Here is a 22,261-nt window from a genome sequence, read left to right on the forward strand (position 1 = left end):
TGCATCTATACAGGTCATCAGTGAAATATGCAAGTTATTAAAAAAAAAGTGAGCATTCAGCCTAACAAACTGGCACTATTATCTCCATCCTTGCAAACAGTAACAAGAAATCTTTAAACGGTGAAAACCCTGCTCCTGGAAATGTAATGACACAAAGCCATCGAACCTAGAGTCCAACCCAAACTTCCCCCCATCACCTCAGATTCCTGAAGAGACTTGTGGGGAGGATCAGCTTTAAAGATCACTGTGAGACCAAAAGCCTTTATCTCACAAATCGGCCCCCATTTCCTGAAGTCATCCAGAGATGCTAAGCTCAAGCAATTTATCATCTCTACAGTTACTTGTAAGAACCATTCTCTTAAAACCGAGATTAAAATGGCTGAAAACTTCTGCTGCAAGCATCTTCTGGTGGGGAGAGGGAAACTACCACTAAGCAGAAACACCAAGTCTCTGCTGAAGTGAATCTGCAGCCACAGCCATGCATTTGCACCGTTTGCGGATCTTGGCGACAGAGCTGTTTCAGAGAAGGTCAAAGAACAAGTCGGAGAAGCTGTGTGCTAGTTTCCTAATAAGCTTGCCTTGTCTCACATTTCTGCTGATTTCTTTCATACCTTCAAAGTTGTTATAGCAGCTCATAAAGAGAAAATAAAGATTACACACAAGCCTTTGCCCTTGAGACCATCCCTGACCTCTGGTTTGCCATTTACATTTATTACAAAAGAGCCTGAAATGTTTTGGAGGCACGGAAAGGCATTTGATGGTTACAGAGGGTTTTGCACCAATAACGCTCCCTCGCTGGGTTTCCTCAGACAGAACTTTGCAGGGATATTGAAACCCCGTCGGTCACAGGCAATAAATGCAACTGTGCCAAGGCGGGGAGGAGGGGAGGAGGGGGATGGTTCCTTGCACACCACTGCTCTCTTATCCATCTGGAATTAGGAAAGCACGCCTGGAAAGAAAAAGCCAACAGCTTTGGATAAGCCAGCCCAATTCCTCGGCTATGACATATTCATTGTATGCACGCGTGCGAGAGACCGCAAGTAACTCATTTGAGTGACTTCAGTCATTAGTTAAAGTAGAATAAATGAAAAGATTGACCATGGCAATCAGTAGCAAAGGACTTCTTTAACAGATCTGCAAGCCAACCTTATCTCAGCTACAGAAGTGAAGCAGTCTTGAGTTCAAAATCAGATTTAACAGGATTTGAGAGCATTCACATCTGGTAAAATCTGACCCAGGATCAATGCTTCCCTGCAGGCTTGTGCCTTTGAAATCAACAGGAATGACACTGGAGACATAAGCGTGGTCAGCTTGGAGCCACAGCAACCAGAAGGCAAGAGTGAGTTGTCATGACTGGTGGGCTCCCAAAAAGGAGCCTCCTCCCTGCTTCCATCCCTCGTAGCTTCAGCTTTCTTTATTAAACTAGCTAGGATTTGCCCATGACTCTGCATAATAGCTATAGCTTCCTTTTAATCTGCCATTCACAAACTGCCCGTTGCTACCACATGCTGCACTACAGCCTAGAGGAGAAAGACAAACTGTTTCTCATGAGTGTTCATATATTCATTTCAATTCAATTTAAATGTGAGCTTCATTATGACCTTGTTAGCACTCCCTCTCCTGTTTACTTTCCATTAACATTCAGGCTGTCAAACTTTATTAGCACAAATGACCATAGAAAGACTGAGCTGCTCGAATTCTCGCAGTTTGAAACAGATTTAGTGGGCGAAATTCAATCTATCCGGTAGGCTAGGGGACCTCTCTGCTGTGCGCCCGTCTTCTGCTGACTTGCAAATTTTGGAAGCGTTCACAACCAAAATGTGATGACAAGAAGAAGCCTCGTGCCCACGTCAGGAAAAACAGAAACGACACACTCCGAGGCAGCCAGCCTCAGGTAAGCTAATTTTGGATTTCTTCATGTCACAGACTGAAGAAAATGTAAATGGGAAGGTACCATTCATATCCATCTATTTTTTCAAATTATTAAAAAAAAAAAAAGGAAAAAAACCTCAAACCCAAGTATATTCTACAATCAGATACAAAGCAGGAAAAATGTCAAATAAATTATATGATTCATGGAGCTCTGCAAACCACACAAGCATTTTGTATGCAGCCCACACTATCACCTCTGTCTCAAGAGAAGATGACTTCTTTACTGAACTCACCCTTCCCTTTAGTCTCAGTTAGATTTCTTGTCCCCAGAAGAATATTATAACATATGGTTGACTTTCTCACATAATACCTAGTTCACAATCTCACACAAAAACTTCCACAATATATGTCATTTTGACACGGGTTTAAACATGATAAACAGTGTAATACAATCTCCAGCTGTTTGAACAATTCTGGTCATAAACTGCCTCTCTGCATTGTCATCATGCTCGCTTCTACATGGAGCCTTTGTTCTCTTTTATTCCCTACATTACTTCTACTTCCACTCCAAGACATTTTGAAAGAAAAATGCATAAATGCAACGTTAAAAGCAATATTCCCTTGGATCTTCTATCTCTATGCAAATGAGAACCTCAATTTCATTTTGTGTTTGTTTGTTTGTCTGGGGGGGGTAAAATCAGAGATGAACAAAAATGTAGCTTTTTTTTTTTAATCTGGTTAGGTCATTCTGAAATGCTGTGTGTAACATTTCAACAAAAGTTTGCATAAAGCATTTCAAGAGTGGGAGAAAGTAAATGAAAGAAAAAAGAGAAAAATTAAACCATTCCAATTTTTCAGTTCAAAATATCCATTTCATTATTTAGTTACTTCTATTAAAAAACTTTCAAGGGTCAAAAAGCTGGTAAACAAAACATTTTGTCTATTTATGAAGTTGCCACAGAAAAAATGTTTTGTTTTCAGTTGATTGCAATGACTTTTTTTCCTATTTTTTTAGTGTAGCCTAGAAGATCGGGACAAAACTTCCCCTTTTTTGTGCAGTTCTAGTGAAAATAAACTTAACGTCTAACAGTGAAGCAGATGGCGATTAGGGGAGGTTTATACCCACTGGCACGTTGGTTTCTAAGCCCCACTTCTGGAGGTTCCCAGCGCTGGTCAGTTATGAAACCCAATCTGCCTCTGTGCTAACAACACACAGCCCTGGCAGAAAACTCCTCTGCTTTGAATGCTCTTGTGACTTTCGCAAAGCCTGAAGAATAGATGCTTTCCTATTGTTCTAATGTGATGGCACAGGATACGCTGGAACACTGAAGAGGAAATGAGATGGCAAGATGAGAGGCCCATGAAGACAAGCCCGTGTCTGAGCCGACAACCGGCCACAGTGGCTGGGGGCTTGCTATGAACCCTGTCCAACAGTTACGCTCTTCTGTGGTGCTCCAGCGTGGCTGCATATTCAATCCCTCCCTGCCAACCCAGGTGTGGAAGAAAGAATATATTTTAATATCATAAGAAACACAGAAAGAATAGAGAAGCATATTTTACTTCATTAGTGGGCTTTAAAAGCTAAGATCTAAGATAAAGATGAAGGGAAATTTAGGGCAGGCTAAGGAACGAGTTCCCCAGGGAAACGGTAGAAGCCCCATCAACCAAGATGCTTAAAATTAAACTCAATAAAGCATGAGAAAGTACGTGGTACTAAACAGCATCAGCAGAAGGCTCAGCCACGTGAAGTGTCTTTTTCACTCCTGATTTCTGTTCTCTTCTCACCCCTGCCCAAGTGCCCTGGCAGAGTCTGCTCCCACTCAGCATCGCTGTCACTCCTCAAGCAGCCACGGGCAACTTCAGTTATTTTAATGGGTTTAGCTTTATGGTAAATTCCTACCCATAAATGTAGAGGGACACATCGTTACAGGCTTATCTGTGCTGAGTAATACCTTCCTCTGGCCTCGCCTGTAACTTCACACTGCTCTGAGTAAGGGAGGTCACTGCACCACTGCCCCGGGAGCAAAGAAGGAAGCAGGACCTCCTGCGTGCTCCTGCCCTCATGCATGCTCTTGCCCTCCTGCCTGGTCCTACCCTCCTGCTTTCACTCTGCCACTCAGCGCCACGTGGGGCCAGCCAGCAGGTCCCAGGGACGAGCTCTCCCTGTTCCTCGTCAGCAAGACACAGCGGCAGTCACGGACGGCAGGCCAGCACTGAAGGCAGAACAGACAGGTGCCTGGGCGGGTAACTTGCTGTTCACTGTGCAAACCTGGGGTGAGACTCGGGTAGTTCTGGCTTGCAGATATGATGGGGTTATTCCTAGTGTAAGAGAAAAAATTACCCAAATCAAATAGATTAAAAACCATGTTGGCTCATGCCAGGAAAGCCATTAATATAACTAAATGCTGTTGACAGGGAAAAAGATAAAAATCACATGTCAAAGCCGGGGAGGGGAGGATTTGATTAAAGATGGCCTAACTGATTCAGCAGCAATTAAGGTAGCTCTTCAAGTGGTGCGGCTCACCCTGCCAGGAGGGAGGCAGCGGGTCTGGCTCCTCTCTCGCACCAGCATTACGCTGCTGACACAGCTCCATGCAGAGCAAAGCAGAATCGGGCCCGAACCGCCTGTGGCAACATTACAGAATCAGATAAGACACCTCAGGAATGCAGCAGTGAGTGGAGCACTTTTGTAATGCTTTAATTTCCATTCTTGGCTTATTCTGTCCCAGCTTTCATTAAGAGACGAAACAGTGGTTGGAGGAAAAGTTTTTACATGAATTAGTTTAAAGGGCAGGAATTACATTCGCATTTTAATGGTGTGGAAATGAATAATCTGAATAGGGAGCAACAAATGTGGGAGGGGCTGCTCTGTATTTTCCGTTTACCAAATGAAAACAGCACTCGATTTTCTTACTCAACCACCTCTCTGGTTAACTGGCAGCCATCTGCTAGACGCTGAGGCTCTGGCCCTGCAAATCACTCGGATGCCTTCTGATGCCGCATTAGTTAGCATTTGTCCCCAGGGTGCTGAGTGGGGGCCCCAGCCGAGCTCAGACCTGGCTGTGCTGGGTTCAGTACAGCCCCTGCCCCACACCGTGCCCCACTGATGGGGCTGGAAAATGAGCTTGACACAGAAGGTGATGTGCCCCGGGAGGAGCAGATAGCACCCTATAACGCAGGGGGCAAAGTGCAGCCGCCTGCCCGCACTTACAGCATCCTCCCATCACCAGGCTGGGAGAGCTCCACAGCCCCAGCACAGCATCATGGATACGTGTGCTGAAGGGTTTGTTTGGATGAGGACCTTGAAATAACTAACACCAAGGAGAGCTTCACCCAAACATGGTTGCAGAATTATGTCCTGAGCCAAGAGCCTCGCTGAAGTCAGCAGCAGACTCTCATGGGCATCAGATGAAATCCCTGCTGTGCTTGGCTGTGTGTTAGAGCAGATACACTCAAACAGCTTGTGTGTGTTACAAGGAGTTATCACCTTTGCACTGTGCATATGTGGCAAAAAGCCAGATGGCTTCATGCATGATTCCCTTTAAGCAGAAAAAAAGAAAACCTCCAAACAAAGCCCCTGGCTCATCCATCACTTCAAATAAAAATGAGCCAGCTACAGATATAAAACAAGCTATGGAAGCCATCAGACCTTCCTTCTCTTTGGAACCTCAGACAAAAAAAAAAAAAAAAAGATTGATTTGATTTGATGCAGGCCAAGGTTACACCATATTATTTTATTTTTAAGCAACTGTGAAATGTGGGACAGGATATTACATACAAAAACAGAAACCATTTTTACTGCGTTATTGTTATAATAACATAATAATGCCCTAACAGAGCCACTACAAATTCCTCACCTTTGCAGACCAACCAAGCTCCAATGGTCCTGTCCCCAGCATAAAACCAGACCAGATTTTAGGAAAATGCATCAGAGGAACAAAATGAATCACAACACTTTGCAAGATAACCTAATCTCATACTGATGAGTCTAAAAGTGCTTTAAGAACTAGTTATTAATTCCAAATGCACCTGCTAGGGAGTCAATATTTACACCTCCTTTTTATCAATACACAAACTGAGGTCCAAGGCATTAGGATGTTGCAGTGAGTCAGTGGAGAGGCAGAGACAGACGCCAGAGGTCCTGTTCCAGTGGGAGTTTGTTCATCAGATAAATATGCTCTGCATGTTTGCCTTATACCTGTATAAACTAACGGAGACAATATGTTTGCCTCAAGTTTCACAATGAGTCACAGCAAAAGCCTGAAAAGGACCCCAAGAATTCCCTAAAAACAAAAAAGTAATAAAAATAATGTACCATACTGACACTTGCAGTGCAGCATTCATCCAGAGGAACAGTATTCAGGCCCTGCCTTTTTATTTTTGCAAGGAGAATCCCACAAACTAAAAGGCCACTGAAATTGCACCGCTCAAGCTCAGGACAAGAGCCTGAAGGCAGCTGTTGTATCTTATTTGTGCCCCATTCCCAATCAGGCTCTTGCCTGAAACCTCAAAACCACACTACCAGCCACTTGGAAACAGGTAACAGGAACAGACAGGGCAGTGCTGCTGGTTTAAGAGCAATAAAACACTACGTTGGACTTACGCCACCCACCGAGCTCATTTCTTCAACCTTTTCTACACAAAACCTACCTACTGACTTCAGGGGCAACTGTATATGTGCATTACTGCAGCATCTGAAATATAGTACCTGGAAATCAGAAATAAATCTTTGTGTCCAGCATCAGAAGTTCAGTTTTGTGGCTGTGCGGGCAACCAACCCATATGTGCACGAGCCTGGACGGGTGAGCAGACAAAAGTAGCTCCCCCTGACACACACTGATCGGTTTCTCTTCCAAAGAGAAAGTGGTGCCATCGTGTCTGGGGAGGTCTGTTGGTTGGGTTTTAGTATAACAATTTTGGTTGCACTACAGATCTTTGAAGAGAAACAATCACAAAGAGCCTGCAAATAAACTCCAGCACAACTGCCTGTTCCCCAGGGAGCTCTTTATCACGAGAGCTGAATCTAGTTAGAGAAGTTAAGGGAAGGGCAACTTCTTTGCTAGTTCTCCCAAAAGAGAATGCCACACTGCAGTAACAAAAATGACGGAAGGACGGGTGTGTATGTAATAGTGCCATCTGCTGATTGCATCCTGAGCCATAGGCATGTGTCTGGCACATGTGTAAATACACGTGCACTTACACGACAGACTCAGTACACATTTGCCACAGCATCGCCAACAGTATTTTTATTTATTCCTAGCTGTGGCACTGGTCTTAAGGTAGGCCATTGGTAAAAACGTTCTCTAATTCTCTAATTCTTTTGTTGTTGACAGAGCTTCATGCTAGAAAAAAAAAAAAAAAAGAAAAAAAAGTGCTGGGTTGACTTGTTTCAGGAGTGCTGATTCCTTTTATATACCTATTCCTTAGGGGGATGAGGCCTCGCCAGCTGAATGTCAGTCTCATGATTAAAAGAAGCAATTTTCAGCCAGCACACAGGCACGCCTTCCACCTGAGAAAGACCCAAAGAAATAGAAGGAAAGAAACAGGTACAGCTTAGTTTACTTACTAAAGTTGCTCTGTAAAGAAAGCCATGAGCAATGAGGTCTAAGAGCACAAGCTGTGAAGAAAATAAAGTGCTTTGGGGAGACCTGCAGAGTGATCTGGAACAGACAAAGGAAATTTGGTGTTTACAAAGGGCAAAGAGAGGAACAGCAATTGTGTGAGCTGGGAGGATGTTCTAGGATGGCACAGAACTATATAACTGATGGTCGTTAATCTCTGCAAGGGAAGGAGCTCTTCTTTTGTGCCATCTGTTTCTAATTACTGCCCCACTTGGCTCTGGGCCCAAATTGAGCAATTCTAACTCAATTCCAAACCACCCAAAGTGTGAAAGGTTTTGGAAGGCAAAGGAATTGGGAGTATTGGGCAAAAATCGCAAGGTTTATGGCATTTACACATGAGCACCCAATTAGCTTGTGCATGAGTGCCAGAACAACACACACGAGCACCCTCTTAAGTCATGCATGAGCACCAAATCAGTCCACCCATGCACACCTAATTACTTTATGCAGGAATGCATAAACTCATGCATGAGCACCCACTAAGTACGCACTGGTGCCTAATCAGTCTTTATTCCTGGGTGCACAGTTAACTCACACATGAGCTCCTGATTAGTTTATGCACGGGTGCCCAGCTGGTGCTGAGTGCCTAACTGGCATATGCCTGAATGCCCTAGCAGGGCATGTTTGAGCACTCAAGTGCTTCACGCATGAGCACCCAAATAATTTGTGCTCGAGGGCCCTGTTTTATGCATGAGAACGCAATCACTACATGCATGAATGTCCAATGAGTTTATGCTTGAGGAACCAGGGATCCCATGCAGGAGCCCCCAGTCAGTTTGTGCATGAGCACCCCACTGACTCCACCTCAGCATGGTGCTGGGCACGCACAGCACCTTTTGGCTGCTGGGGCTGTGGTGGTGCCTGTGCCAGGTGCTGGCCCCGGCCAGTGCCCAGCCAGCTCTGAAACTGCTGGAAACACTCAGAGCACCCCAAACACCCATGAGAAGAGCACTCCAGCTCCAACATATTTAAGAAACAGCAGCAGCTGCTAGCAGTGGGGCTGCAGACATGATCCTGGAAGAAGGCACTCCATGTGCAAGGCGCACACCCCAGGGGACTGGCTTCGATAAGGTTCATAGGTATTTCTACCTTCTTTACGTGTCTTTTGCAGAAGTATCAGAAACACCACTTCTGGAACGAGCAACAGATGCTGTCTAGAAGCTCTGATACCTGCCTAGCTCCTTGTGATTCTGCAGCACTCCCCCAGGAACTCGAACGCAGAGTAATGGCTGGCGGTCTCTAGAGAAAAGCTTCACTCGAACAAAATGCATTGGCTTAAGAGGGATAAAGGATGAAGCTCTATAGCCTGTGCTGCCACACGGGAGCTCAGATAAGATGATACGATGACATACAGCGGTCATAAAATCTGAGGTCTTATCAGTCCAACTTGGTTAGGTCTCTGAATAAGCCTAGCATCACTGTTAAGTCCAACTTGCACAGCTTTCCTTGTTCAGGCACAGGGAAAACAAGGTGGTATGTATAAAGCCTCACTCATGCCAATAAAAATGTACTACAGGAATGAATGTATTTATTAACTCTCAGCAGTGATGCCAATGGTTTTGGCTCAGCTACAGTTTCCTGGCTTTGGACACAGGGTCACAAATCTCTAAGACTGTTGATTCTTGCCCTGGAGTAAGGAAACGTCTAAAGTCTGAGCTGGAGCTGGCTACCCCAGGGGACAGAAAGCAAAGCCTAGCACCCTTGCAACAGTATAACAACTTTTTTAGCATTCAAACAGAAAAAAATCAAACATTTGCAAGAGCAGTGGAAGGGGTGGCTTGAAGCCGTTTTGGATCAGCTCTTTCCACTTGTGTTCAGCTGCATGCAAAGAAAGGAGCCAGGCAAAGCACCCTGCCTGGGAGCTCCTGCTGCAGCCTGAAAGGGGAGGCTATTTCTGAACGCTCACAGCAGTGTGCTGGTGATCTGAGGCCTTTCAGGAAAAGGCCAGTGCAGGACTGCCTGCAAGGCTAGAGGAAGCATGTGTCTACCTGGCTTGCAACCAAACTTGCAAAAGCAGAGTTAATATTTACAAGAAATAATGATTTTTTGAAGTAACTGGCAAAAGTTATAAATTAAGTCCTTTTAGTATTTAATTAGATATTCAGAAAGTTACCACAGGAGGATCGCAAGAGGTCCTTCTTACTACCCTGAAAACAGCAAATATGGGGATAAGCAAATATCACAATTATGCGTTAGCCCTAGCCACAATCATCTCATAACCAAAAAGAGTCTTGCCTTTAACTGACATCCTCCCCGGTCCCTTCTCTGCATGCCTGAGTTCTGCTGCCCTTTACACCAGGACAGGACATATGTCTTCTTGCATATTCAGTTTAGCACAACAAGAGGCAGATAAACCACGGGAGACTACTCATGCTCAAAACCAACAGAAATATGTTTAGCATTTGCCTATGGTCAAACAACCTGGGTCACATCAAGCAGAGCATTTGGGATGTGTTAGAACAGGCATAATGCCCACAGTTAAGGCACTGCCACATCACCGCAAGTAACCCATTTGGGAGTCCCATTTCTAAAGGTGGCCTAAGTTCTTAGGAGCATATTTCTCAGTGAAAGCTGATCAAAATACATTTCTATGGCCCAGACAGTCAAACTTTTACTTCAAAACAAAAAAGATACCTAGTGATTCCTATCCATAAAGCTTCACTCTAGGTCACATCCAACCAACAGCAAATGGCACACACAAGGAGTACGTACTGGCTGGGTCTGGCCTGAAGAATCTCTTCTGAAAACGGGTATTGGCCTCTTAAATCCCTGGGCTGCTGCATGTACGTGGCTGAAGAAGGTAGTCAATAGGTTTCTGTAGGAGCATTTGCAGAGGTTCAGCCCACCCTCTAAGCAGAATTTGCCAGACAAGTTTGACTAAGGCTGTCGCTCTATTATCAGACTGATCTTTCCCAGCACATACCTAGGAGAGCTAGAGACATTTTTCCTAATGCAGGCAGGAGCTGGGCTCGGAAGGTCACCAACCTCACCAGCCTGCCTCATCCTACCCGGCCCTAAAGGAGACGGCTAACCAATGGATTCTGTCAGAAATCTGAAAGATGCTGATCTCACTCACACCTCTCCATTAGGTCAGTATCAGGGAACCTTTCCCACATCTGTACTCTGTCCCCAGAAGCAACAAGCTTTACATTTCTCCAAGTATAAAAGCTTTTTCATTTCTTAAGCAAAATCCATCAGCGTTTAGCATTTCTTCGTGCACTGAAATCCCCGTTGTTAGTGCTGAAATTTAACCTATCAGTGTTTGCATTCAAGGAGCCCATCAACAGCCTGTGGTTAAATCCTCAAGGGGAGATAAGGCACCTGAACCCCCGTGAATGCCTGGATTTATGGGCCTTGGGCAGAATCGCTTTCTGCCCATGGTACTTAACATAAACACGAGCTGTATGGAGTCACTGAACAGCTCCCCCCACCTTTTTCAAGAAATGGCTTTCTCCTTTTGTCCTGCCTGCCTACCTGGGAATTCCTTGGGGGAACCTAGCAACAATACTGTGAGCTGCCAGCAACCTGTTTTGGACAAAGAGCAATATTATCTAGGAAAAAAGTCAAAATTATAAATTATGTAATTAGGATAGGATGTGGTATCATCAGTGAGGTGAAGCATCATCAAATACATTGGCCCAGCTAGTGAATTGCACACCAGAGTTTTAAAGACATGGATAATCTTTACATAACTAAATGGTTGACAAATCGCTGACATCTTAGATTTGAGTGTGAGTTTCCAGATGAAAGAGAGAAGAAAAATATGTTGCAAGAAAATCAGCAGGATGATTTAGCCGTCTACTCTCTTCAGTGTTTTTTAAGCAGAGTTTTGCAATTAGGTGAGAGGATGCTGCGTCACGTGTAGACTTAGTGTGCAGACCCAGTGCTTGAGAAATAACAGCCTAGAAACAGAGGTTCACCCCAACACATGCAGATACGAGAGAGCCCACACTCCTGCCCCCTCTGAAGACTAAACAGGAACATTCAGACCTTGCACTTGGGGCTCCTTCTCTACTCCTGCAGTCTTAAGTATTACCTGACCCTGATTAGCACAGCATCTAATCATTACTTAGCGGTGCAATGCACCCAAGGTGTATTGATCCTCCACAGTACTGCTGTAAGGTAGTGGACCCAAAGGAAGGGTCCATGTGAGCATGGGGAATGCAAAGAGCAGCTCAGAAAGGAAACACTGGGGCTCTGGTGCTTCCCAGCTCCACAGCCACACTTCAGAACATTCCTGAATAACGACCCCAAGAAGAAAATACAACTATCTCCAACACAGGTAGTACTTTTAATCATCATCCCAATCTATACAAATTAAAAAAAAAAAAGCTTTACACTGATGTACCTTTTTATTAAAGGCAGTTGAAGCACACTGGATGTGTTTCCTAGTACTTCTCAAAATAATTATCTGACTTTTCTTTTTCATCATTCATATTGCCAGCACTATTTATTGCTTTTCAAGGCATGCAGTGGATATTACATCAAATGCTGCCATAACACATTGTGAAGAGCTCTTTGCTTTCCGCGTCTGAAATTCCCTGCACAGGGCAGATCTTTGGAAAAGAAAACATCAGCGAGAACCTAAATGCTTGTCAAAGGGAAGAGAATCACGCACTCATACTTTACTAAACCTGCTTTTATCAGAGCAAACTTTCTTCCACAAAGAAATATTCACAGCTCTGGGAAAGGAAACACACTTATCGGATCAGCACTGTTTGCAAAGGAAATGACAAATGGTGAATGTTTATAACTTAAAGCATTTTTAATGAGCTTAAGTGCTGTATTCTAGTCTTGGAGGAACAGTAAAAGGACTTAGAAAAACAAGCAGTGTAACAGAGATTATGAGATTTATTAATTCCCCTCAAACTACTTGGTACTTGTATATATTCTTTCACCATCTTTGCCAGTCCTGCTTTATGGCACACAGGATAATTGCAGTCTGGCATGGAAGGAGCACGCCTTTTGCCAGATGCAAAAGCAAGCTACTCGTACCTATGTCACCTCCCTGCTGGATTCAGTAAAACCCACGGCTGAACCAGCAGCCACTGGCCACCAGGCTGCTCGCTATATTTAATTCTGCAGTGTGATTCTTGCGTGACAGCCGCTGAGTGCAGCGAAGCGTGTTCCAGTTTTCCTGTTTCTGTGGTGAAACACATGGGCTGCGTTGCAGGTAACAGTGCAGATGCATCCAACTTTGAAACCAGCTAAAGACAGCACGTTAGAACAAGAATCTGAGAGTGTAACAATTTCATTAATCATCTTCACTATCTTGGCATACATCAGGAACTTATTAGCAAAACTTAGGAGCTAAGCAAAGGGGTATGAATGCCTAAAAAATTGCAATTAAAAGAGGACAACATACACCCAAGGGAAGATCAAATAAACACTAATCTGTTAAAGAAAGAAGCACACAGCATGTTGGAGGATAGCTCCCTATCACCAGCATGTACCACACAGCCAAATCCTTCTGCCCCCCAAAGCCCAAGGCAGTTCCCCATAGCCATAAAAGCAGGACTGAAGCTCGAGGGCTCGAAACCATGCACGTGAGCAGGCAGCCTGCCCATAATGTGCGGTAACCCTAAGCGAGTAGTGCGAGGCTGAGCCAGCAGCTGGGACAGTCCAGAACGGGCTTACTCTCAGGTCCTGGACCTCAGCATGTCACCAGGTTGCTCATACGTCCCTTAACACTCAGTGGCCTCCACAACAGATACGCTCGCAGCCTGATGGAAGGTCCAGTCCCTGCTGCCGCTCAGTGTGAATGACAGCTGGAGACAGGCTTAAGGAAACTCCAACAGGATTTTCTGGGAGAAAGGTTCCCAGACAAGCATTGGAGAAAAATCTCTTGCACATATGTAAAATCTTGCAAATTTGGATTAGGTAAAAAGCCAACCGCTTGGGGATTTTTCTTGGTTTGTTTCGAGATGTAGGTTAAGGCACTGCTCTTGCTTAAATTTCTCTAATGGAGAGAAAGTCACAGGACAAACCTGGTTTTAGCACAGTGAAACCAAGGACCGTCTGGGTTTAAATGGCAAAACTGAGACTTGAAGGAGCACTGAGCCATTGGGACTCCCAAGGTATTGCGATGGCAGACACTGAACTTGGGGCAGGTCATTTTGTTGTGGAAACACCAGGCGACATAATCTTGGCTGAGCTGTGCTGGCACACGCCACAGTCTGACATTCCTGAACATTGCAAACATTTCCTTTGAATGCCAAGTGACTGGTCTTGCAAGGGTTTTTTAAAGCCCATAGCACGTGGAGCCTTATTACCCCCAAGACACCAGTACCACTGGAAAATAGAGAGGAGCATCCCCACAACTTCAGTGTGAAGTAAAGGTGGAAGGGGATATTCACAGCAACACAAGCTGAGACGCAAGGCAGTCTCCTGCACCGGGATTTCTAGAGTGGGACATCTGTCCTTCAGGAAATAACAAGCAGAGTTTCCATTAAGTTCAGAACTGAGAGGATGCATGCTTCAAAAAAATGTTCCTTAACCATAGCTACTGACAAGCGCACTTTCCAGTAGTAAATCTAAAGAACCAGTTGGGCTACACCTGATCAGGCTTCCAAAGAGAAAATAAAGCAGCAGATGATATATAAATCAGCTTATACATAAAGACAATTAAAAAAAAGGCAACTCCCACTCTGCCTCCGTCTCCAAGTACCCAACAACTGACTGAAATGCTTAAACACTTCAGATCTAACCTCATATTTAACACTCATACCAGTTTACACCACCTTGGGGGTATATAAAATGGCCTAAATGTGAGTATAAATAATTATGTGTAATCAAGAATTCAGGCTCTCTTTGCCTGAGGTGGAAAAAAAACATATTCATTCCAAATCCAAATTCATTTTGTAAATGAATTTTCATGACTGATCAGCATATCTGCTAATCAACATATCTACAGTCTAGCCCTTTAGCATGAATGCCAAGAACAGAGGGTACTGATGACAAAAGATGATACAATCTGCATGTTCATTGAATTTATCAGCATTTGATGGATACCCTGTGCCCTGGGCAGATAATTAAATGTGATTGATTGGGGTTGGAATGGACCAAGATGGAATCCATTTCAAAAATTCGTTTTTTTTTTGTTTGTTTTGTTTGTTGTTTTTTTTTGTTTTGGTTTGGTTTTTTGTAGAAAGCAATAGCCAAGAGCAGCGACCAACCCCCTAGCACACGTTGCAGAATTTCATTTCCAGGCTGCTGTGCTTAGCATGTCAGTCAGAGTGCTGCAGGAAGGCTGCTGTGCCACAAGCACTGCAGGTCACACCTGTGGACATGCACTCTGAAGATGCAGCTGCAGAGCATCTTGCAGCAGGGACAGCAGTGCCTCTCAGCCTCTTCGATTCCCGACAGACGAGACAAGGCCACTTGAGATACTCATGCCTCAGGTCCTGGAATCTGTCTCCCTTAACATGTTGGAATAAAACTGTGGTTGGTTCAGAACATAATAGATAAGTGGTACGGACCATCCCCTCTGCCCCAGCACCAATCTCCCTGCCAATAACGTTCAGTTACTGCTTTTTAAACCCCTACCACACATCCTCCAGCACTTTTAGCCTAAAGCAGGGCCGGGACATGCCTCGGTTTCCCCAGCAGAGAGTGATAAGCTACAGCAGGGAAGAAGCCCCTATCTGACAAAGCCCTGCACAAGTGACTCCCCCACCCATTACCCTACTGGAGCTGCCAGCCCATGAAAGCACAGAAATGTTTCATACAACTAGAAGGACAACGGAAGCAAGCAGGCAGATGTACACAGCCTATTTCTGCATATAGCCAGAGCTTAGCAATTCTCAGGCACCAACTAAGGACCCCCGAAGGTGCATACTTCTAACATAAACCTCAGCAATTTTGCACAAGCTTGTTGAAGCATTAGCAGTGCAAACCTAGAAACTCCAACTAAAAAATACAAGCCAGTGGTGTGTCTGAGTAGTGCTCATGAAGACCCTATCAATGACCAGTTAGGATTCAGAATCTGGCCTTTAGTACTTTTTCCCATTCAACTACCTGCTTGTTACAAAGGACTGGTTCACAACTGGCAGCTTCTTGTTAGTGCATTCTTGATAAGCCCCTCTTTGGGGTCTACCATTTCCTAGACACTAATGAGATCAAGGAAGATCTGGAGAGATAAGGCACAGCTGCACTTTTCTTTTCTGCCTTTTGCTCAGCCCTTACGTTCTGCAGCCTCAACAAAGAAAAAAAGGCAAAAGCCCAAACACGTGACAACATTTCAAGGGTGACCTAGTTAGTTACTGTAGGTTTGGATCCTTTGCATTCTTGGCACCCAGTGTTTGCAACTGCATACATGAAAACCAGCACACAAAAACAGGGATTATTTTTCCCATGGCACTTCAAAATAAAGTAAAGGTTGAAAACTGCCTGGAAATTCACACTGAATGAACCCATCTGTCTGCAATCTTCAGGCTGTAAACAGCAGTGCTGCTGGCAAACAGGAAAATGATTATTTAAAGGGAAGAAATTTCCCAAGCATGGTGTTTTGCTGCACTGTGCCTGTGTTTTCATCCAGTACCAGAAGTCTGCAAAAGTAAATGAACACCTACTAATTATTTAAATCTAGAAATAGAAAGGCAACATCTACTGGCCTGATTCCCATGTCTATCTACTCCCTGGAAATAATTGACTGTGAACTTCGACGCTAGTAGCTCTCACCAGAGCTATGGTACATGCTCTGTGACGGGGCTCAAACTTGGCTCTCCCTGCTTGGCTTGTTATGGCAAGTAGAGAGACGTGACAAACCTCCTTTCTGGCTCTTCATTCCCATCCACTGACCTCAGATCTTGTAACATATTTGCTACGTAAAGTCACCCATTATTCAGTAGCAAGGATTAGCTGCTACAGCTAAAACCTGGGCCCTGGTTTCAGACCTAAGTAAACAACCATTAAACCGGGAAACTAAAAGTCCCTGCTCCAGTCTATAACAGAAAACAATTCAACAATCACTCTGGATTTGAAAATCCCAGGTAGATGTGTGGGTCAGGCTCAGCACGTCCGCCTTACCCCACGCTGCTGGCCAGTATCACATCTGCATCAAGGCAGCTGTGCGTGCACACTTTGAACAGGTACTTTTAAGAGAATAAAGCTCTCCCCCAGACAGACCTGGCTCTGTGTATAATCTGCAGCTAGCCTTTTTAGCTGAGCACGCTGCTGCATATCCACTTGGCACAGCCAAAGGAAAGTGCACTTTATCCTGCATCCGTCAGCATCAGTGACAGGCAGATTCCACATAAGGGCATGAAATAGCACATATCAGGACAAGGTACTCCGAAGAAGCGCATGAGATTTAAGCAAGAATTTCCTTCTTTGCTCTTCTGCTGCTGCAAGGATGGACTTGAGATGCTGCTAAGGAAGAGTAAAGATTTCTCCAGAACTGCCTAAGAAGCTTCTGCTGAATGACAGCAAATTTTCTTCTCCCTGCACAGTTTCTAACGCGCTTACAACTGCTGTGAGCAGCGCTGAGCCTTCTGCAGCTCATCTGAGCTCTCTTTCCAGTTGGAAGTCCCTGCAAAGAAATGCAAGCTCCCCCTGTCCTGAAGGAAGAAATTCAAACAAAATAGCAGCTCCTCCAGCCAAAGCAGAACTTTGCAGAGGCCAAGGTCACGTACGGAGAGGGCAAACGGGACAGCGAGTGCCGGGCTCTGCCGCCAGGCGACCCAGTGCCTGGAGCAGCCCCATCCAGTCAGATGGCACCTCCACCTGGAGACCAGGGCTCATGCTTTACCTTGCTCTGAGAAGCAAACCCACCTTAACACAGTCACACAGGAACCTGTTCTTTTGTAACCAGCAGGTAATTGCTCAAACAGTACCAAAGCCAACAGTTACTCTTCTGGGGCTCAGGTCTCCCTTTATATAGGGAGAAAAAATTAAATACCTTACTCATTAAATGCGAGATTAAATGTGTTTGTAAATGCACACACACTGCTGCCTGCCTCTCAGCTCCCAGGCCATTCCACAAGTTCTCAAACCCCGGTTCAGCTAATCAGCTCAGACTATATAAGGGCAGCCCATTTCTGGAGTAACAGATGCTCCTCATTTATCCTTCAACATCACGCCTAGCATTGTCACAACTGGATGCCAGAGTCCCGAACTTGGAGCGCTGCCTGGCAGAACAGCGATGGCCACGGAGCGAGCTTCAGAGCCATTCTGCCACGCGAAACAACGGGAACTAGTAAAAAGGAGAGATACAAAAATCAAGCCAGAAATCACTGCTCACTGACACATGCTGCAGGGGGAGGGCAAAGCTGCATGGACACTTAGTAAGGGTTGAAATTAAGGCAGAGGAAAAGAAGAACCAAAAATAGTTTATTAGTGAATCAGAAACATAGAAGGAGGCAGTGAGCAATGGAACAGCACGCGGAGGAGCCCTGCTGGAAAATAAATGCACGCTATCATGTATAGAAAATAGAAGTGATACTGGAATAGAGCTACTCCTAAACAAATATTTCTATGAATAGAAAAAATTTTAAAGTAATTTTCTTCATACTGAGTCCACATGTTTTGTTGTTGTTGTTGTGTGTTTGTTCTATGTGACCATTCTAGCAAATAGGTTGTAAGTAGGAATGTTGACAAGAACACTTTAATCATGTTGGCATATACTCGAAGAATTCATGTGCAAAATCATTTTCACTGAAATTCCAAAAGTTATGCTTATCCAATCCAAGAAGAGAAAAAAAAATTGCATGTGAAAAGCAAAACAGCATGTTATCTGAATTTAAAATACGCTATCGCCAGCTCCAACTGTCCAAACACCATCAGGGAAAACCTTTACCTTCCATTTTTCTCATGAAAGCTGACATTAATGAATTAAAAGAGCACACACATCAAGATAGTAAGGCACAACCACAGAATTGACCAATCTTACACATCCCTTTCCAGCAATTATATCCATTGGTCTGATAAAATGTACCACTCTTCCAGCAAAGCCTTGTATCACCATAGGTAGGTAGGAGGAGAGAGGAAGAATGAATTAGCCTGAATGACCTGGCAGAAGGCTCAGCATTTCCAAAAGGCAGACAAGTTTAGCAAGAACTGGAATCCAGTTACTGGAAAATAACTGAAGATCTTAGACGAGATATTCCTTGAGACTGCCTGAGTCACTTTGCCTGTTGCTGATCCCAACGGCCTTCAGAGTATGTGGCAATCTGAGGAATTGATAGCACATTGTCTTTAAATGTCAATGGCACACAGGCAGTAAAAACTGGAGGCATTTTTGCAGCCCTACATCACATATAATGAATGTAAAGCAAGCTTTTTTGAAGCAATTTGCAGGGTTTTTCCTATGTGGGACTTGAAATAAAAACATTGATTTTCTTTATGAGGAATCACTGAATTATGCACTAGTCTTAGGCTATCAAGGTTCAGTAATTAAGCAAAGATTTCTAGACCCACAGCAATTCCATCCTGGAAGGGTTTCTGTTAAATTAACTGACAGCAGGTGCATTTCTCAGCCTACTCCACAGCAAAGAGCTGACTCAAAGGTATGGAAAACACAGGCCCTTTCGTCAGATAGCCTGACTGACAGACATGAAATATGGAAAAGTTCAGCCCAAGCCTTCTCCCCAGATGCGGCTCCTCCTGGAGCTCCTCCTGTGCTCACGCCCAGCGAGGTCCCTGGGGAGCTGCTCGCGCCTCCTCGCCGTCCGAAAGCCAACACGGGCTGAGCATGGCCAGAGCCCTCCTGCGTACATTGAATGCCTTGAAAAGCAGCAGAGTTTGCTTTAATATTTTCAGATTATTTGGTTCCACATTTAACAGAAGTAGTGGAGACTTCAAAATATGAAGTGAGTCATATACTGGAGGTTTTATTTGTTTCTGCATTTTTATATATAAATAGGTTAAAAAAAAATAAGCAATTTTTAGTATTTATTTCTCAACACAGATAAGGGAGTTACCATGGCTACCAATCTCCAGTAACATGGTTTAAACGGACAAAAAAAAAAGTAAACCAGACTGAAGCTTGAAATAGTCAGGTCACCCTGCCCAATACACACACCGTGAGTATTATGATAGGAACAGGGGACTGAAATCAGTAGGACTGGAAAAATACAATACTGAAAACAAAAACATGGAGAAGGAGTCACAAAGATACATGAGCCACGCACGCATCTTCAGAGTCAATATATTTTCAACCACACAGACATCTCAGTAGGACCCGAAATGCCCTACATTTAAAGAAAGTGCACAAAAGGCCCCAAAACAAATTCAAAGGCAACTAATTCATCAGGAGATTAATTCAGCTCCATGGGCAGCATGTACAGAATAGCCCTGTCCATGGGAAGTCGGATGTTTGAAGGCTCAGGTTAAAAACTGCCCCAGCTCCTGGAAGTGCCACGGTCCAGCTGTGAATGACCCTGAAGCAAATCCATGCCAGCCTGTGCTCTACTTCCCCCCAGTAAAAACACCTAAAACACCAGTAAAAACTTCCACACCAACACACGCATCGCAGCACGGATGGCTCAGACAGACAGAAACACAGCCACTGAAGAAGCCTGACTCCAACCCCTCCGCTTCAAAACCCTGGCAGCCCCCCAGCTCCAGCCGTTCCCCCCGCAGCGAGGAGCTGCCACCTCCACCCCTGCAGGGTCCACGCAGTGCCCAGGCGGCACCCAGTACCTTCCAGCCCCCAAACCTTTGGTGGCAGCTCCTCTCAGTCACCTCCGAGTGCACGTCAGCTGCTGCATTAACACGGGAATACTCGTAACGGGTCATTCACCCACACAGCGGGAGCGCAGGCACCCTCGTGCACCTCTAGACTTGGAAATAGAGCCAGGGAAGTTGTTTCTGCTGGAGCTTTTTCATCTTTCTGTTTTTATCAGAGAAGAGAGTTTGTCCTCAAAAAGGAAGCGTGCTGTTTCATGCACTTGATTTCCTGATGTTCTGAAGGCCTTCAGACAGATGTTTAAATTGTTTTGTTGACAGGGTACGGAGGGCTGTTTGCATAGCACCCCTTCCACTACAGATTGGCTAAGACATATTCTTGTATTTCAGAAGCTGAGCAAAGAAGGTGTTAAATAAAGGCCTGAGAAGAACGCAAATGATTCATTTTATATTGATACACACATTGTTCACAAAAATGTAGCCTCATTTAAACAGTGTAATACATTTGGAGAAGGAAAAAGAAAATATCTGGCTGCACAGCTTAATGCATTTTTGCAATCATTGTCATATGAGCGAGCTGAGTATAATGATAACTTACTGAGAAAAAGAAATAATTTGTGCTTATGTGATTAGGACTGCTTAATATTGAAATGATGAATATAACTGAGGGCCTCAGCTTTTGCAAACTGATCTCCCCACTCCCACTCCTCCAGTATCATCCCTCTGTTCCCTTACTGCTGCTACCAAGTATTGAAAGAACATTTGCCCGTCTGGCCACGGGCCCACTGTGTGCATGTCTGCACGGGGCTCAGCTCAGTGGCAGCAGGGAAGGCCCAGTGCTTTCACGCAATCTGCCTCCCGATTTGTCACATTCTGAGTTTTCTCATTACTTTAAATCATATGAGCAAAGAACAACAAGATGCCCCCTTGGCAACGCCAGCAGCATCAGCAAATTTTAACAATAGTTTGTTTGTGTGCTTTTCAACCTCATGATGGCCTCTGCGTGTTTGACTCAAGAGCTTGATATTTGTTGAAAATTCTGTAGCGCCAGAAGCACAGTCTTTGTGGAAGAGTTTGAAATATGAATTGTTTCCAAAAGCATCAGGAAAATCTCTCTCTGAAAGACGAGGGGACAAACAGTTTTATTATATATTTAAATTTTAAACAGCCCTAATTATACAAGCAAAAATTATCTTTCTGTCCCACTAAATTATCCCCACATGCCACTCAGCCACAGACCAATGAGTTGCAGAAGTCCTGCATCCTGTGCAATGCAGCGACTTGTCCTCCAGCTACTAAAGCAATGCCTTGTGCAGAAACGTGACAGTTCAAAGCACGTATGTTATTTTAATGAAATATCACGATAGCTCGTTAAAGAAAGATGGCAACTATCATTAAATTGTGGAGCCTCTCCTGTTCCCATGTTCTGTATACAAATGAACGCTCACTTTCTTCCCAGAGGTACAGAGTTCAGCTGAGACAGATGTCTGCTGCATCAATTGTTCTAACAACCACCCCTGACAGCCAGGCTCCAGTACAAGGCTCTGATTACCACAGCTAGACCCAGCTTATGGGTCACTTGGGAATTCTGATTAAACCATATACATTTTTCTTAGAAGGCAGAAAAACAGGATGGGATGAGTAAGTTTTGGCTCACCAGAGGCTTTTTTTCCCCCCTCCTCTCCTCAGGATGGAGCTGCTCAAGTTTCTAATGAATACTAATTTGTAAATGGCTGAACTCAGATGGAAGAAGTGTGAGGGACAAAAAACAGCAAACAGGAAAAGCAAATAATTTGTATTTATAGACTAGATGTGCCTTCTGGAAAACAACATGGGGACTGACTTCAGCAGAACCAGACACAAAGGAGGAGCACCCGACCAGCCCAAGACTCAGTCAGAAAGGATGCAGAGATGTGCAAACACTCTGTGCTCAAGTCTCCACACAAGTTTGAGGACACAAGTCCTGGCAGTCAGCAGCATTTGCTCTCCCAGCTCCCTGTGATGAGCATCTCCAGGAAGGGCACTTGCAGAACCCAGACCCTGGATCTCCAGGGCTGGGACTCTGCACATGGGAAGTGCTCGCCTACACCACTGTCCCTCTGCAGACGTGCAGTAAAAGGCTAATGATAAATGCATGGCGAGCA

The 22,261-nt window shown here is 44.5% G+C and overlaps 1 protein-coding gene across 1 annotated transcript in view; it reads right to left on the bottom strand.

The window, feature by feature from the left end:
* Window positions 1-1,706: 1,706 nt before the first annotated feature.
* The window catches only part of COPRS (coordinator of PRMT5 and differentiation stimulator), a 62,478-nt gene continuing 41,923 nt past the window's right edge, over window positions 1,707-22,261 (bottom strand). The window contains exon 4 of the mRNA XM_083805448.1: window positions 1,707-4,191. Within this exon, the coding sequence (XP_083661574.1) occupies window positions 4,046-4,191 (146 nt within the window). The 3' untranslated portion in view covers window positions 1,707-4,045. The remainder of the gene's footprint in view (window positions 4,192-22,261) is intronic.

The sequence above is a fragment of the Anser anser genome, assembly GCF_964211835.1.
Source record: "Anser anser genome assembly, chromosome: 19".
Lineage (NCBI taxonomy): Eukaryota > Metazoa > Chordata > Aves > Anseriformes > Anatidae > Anser > Anser anser.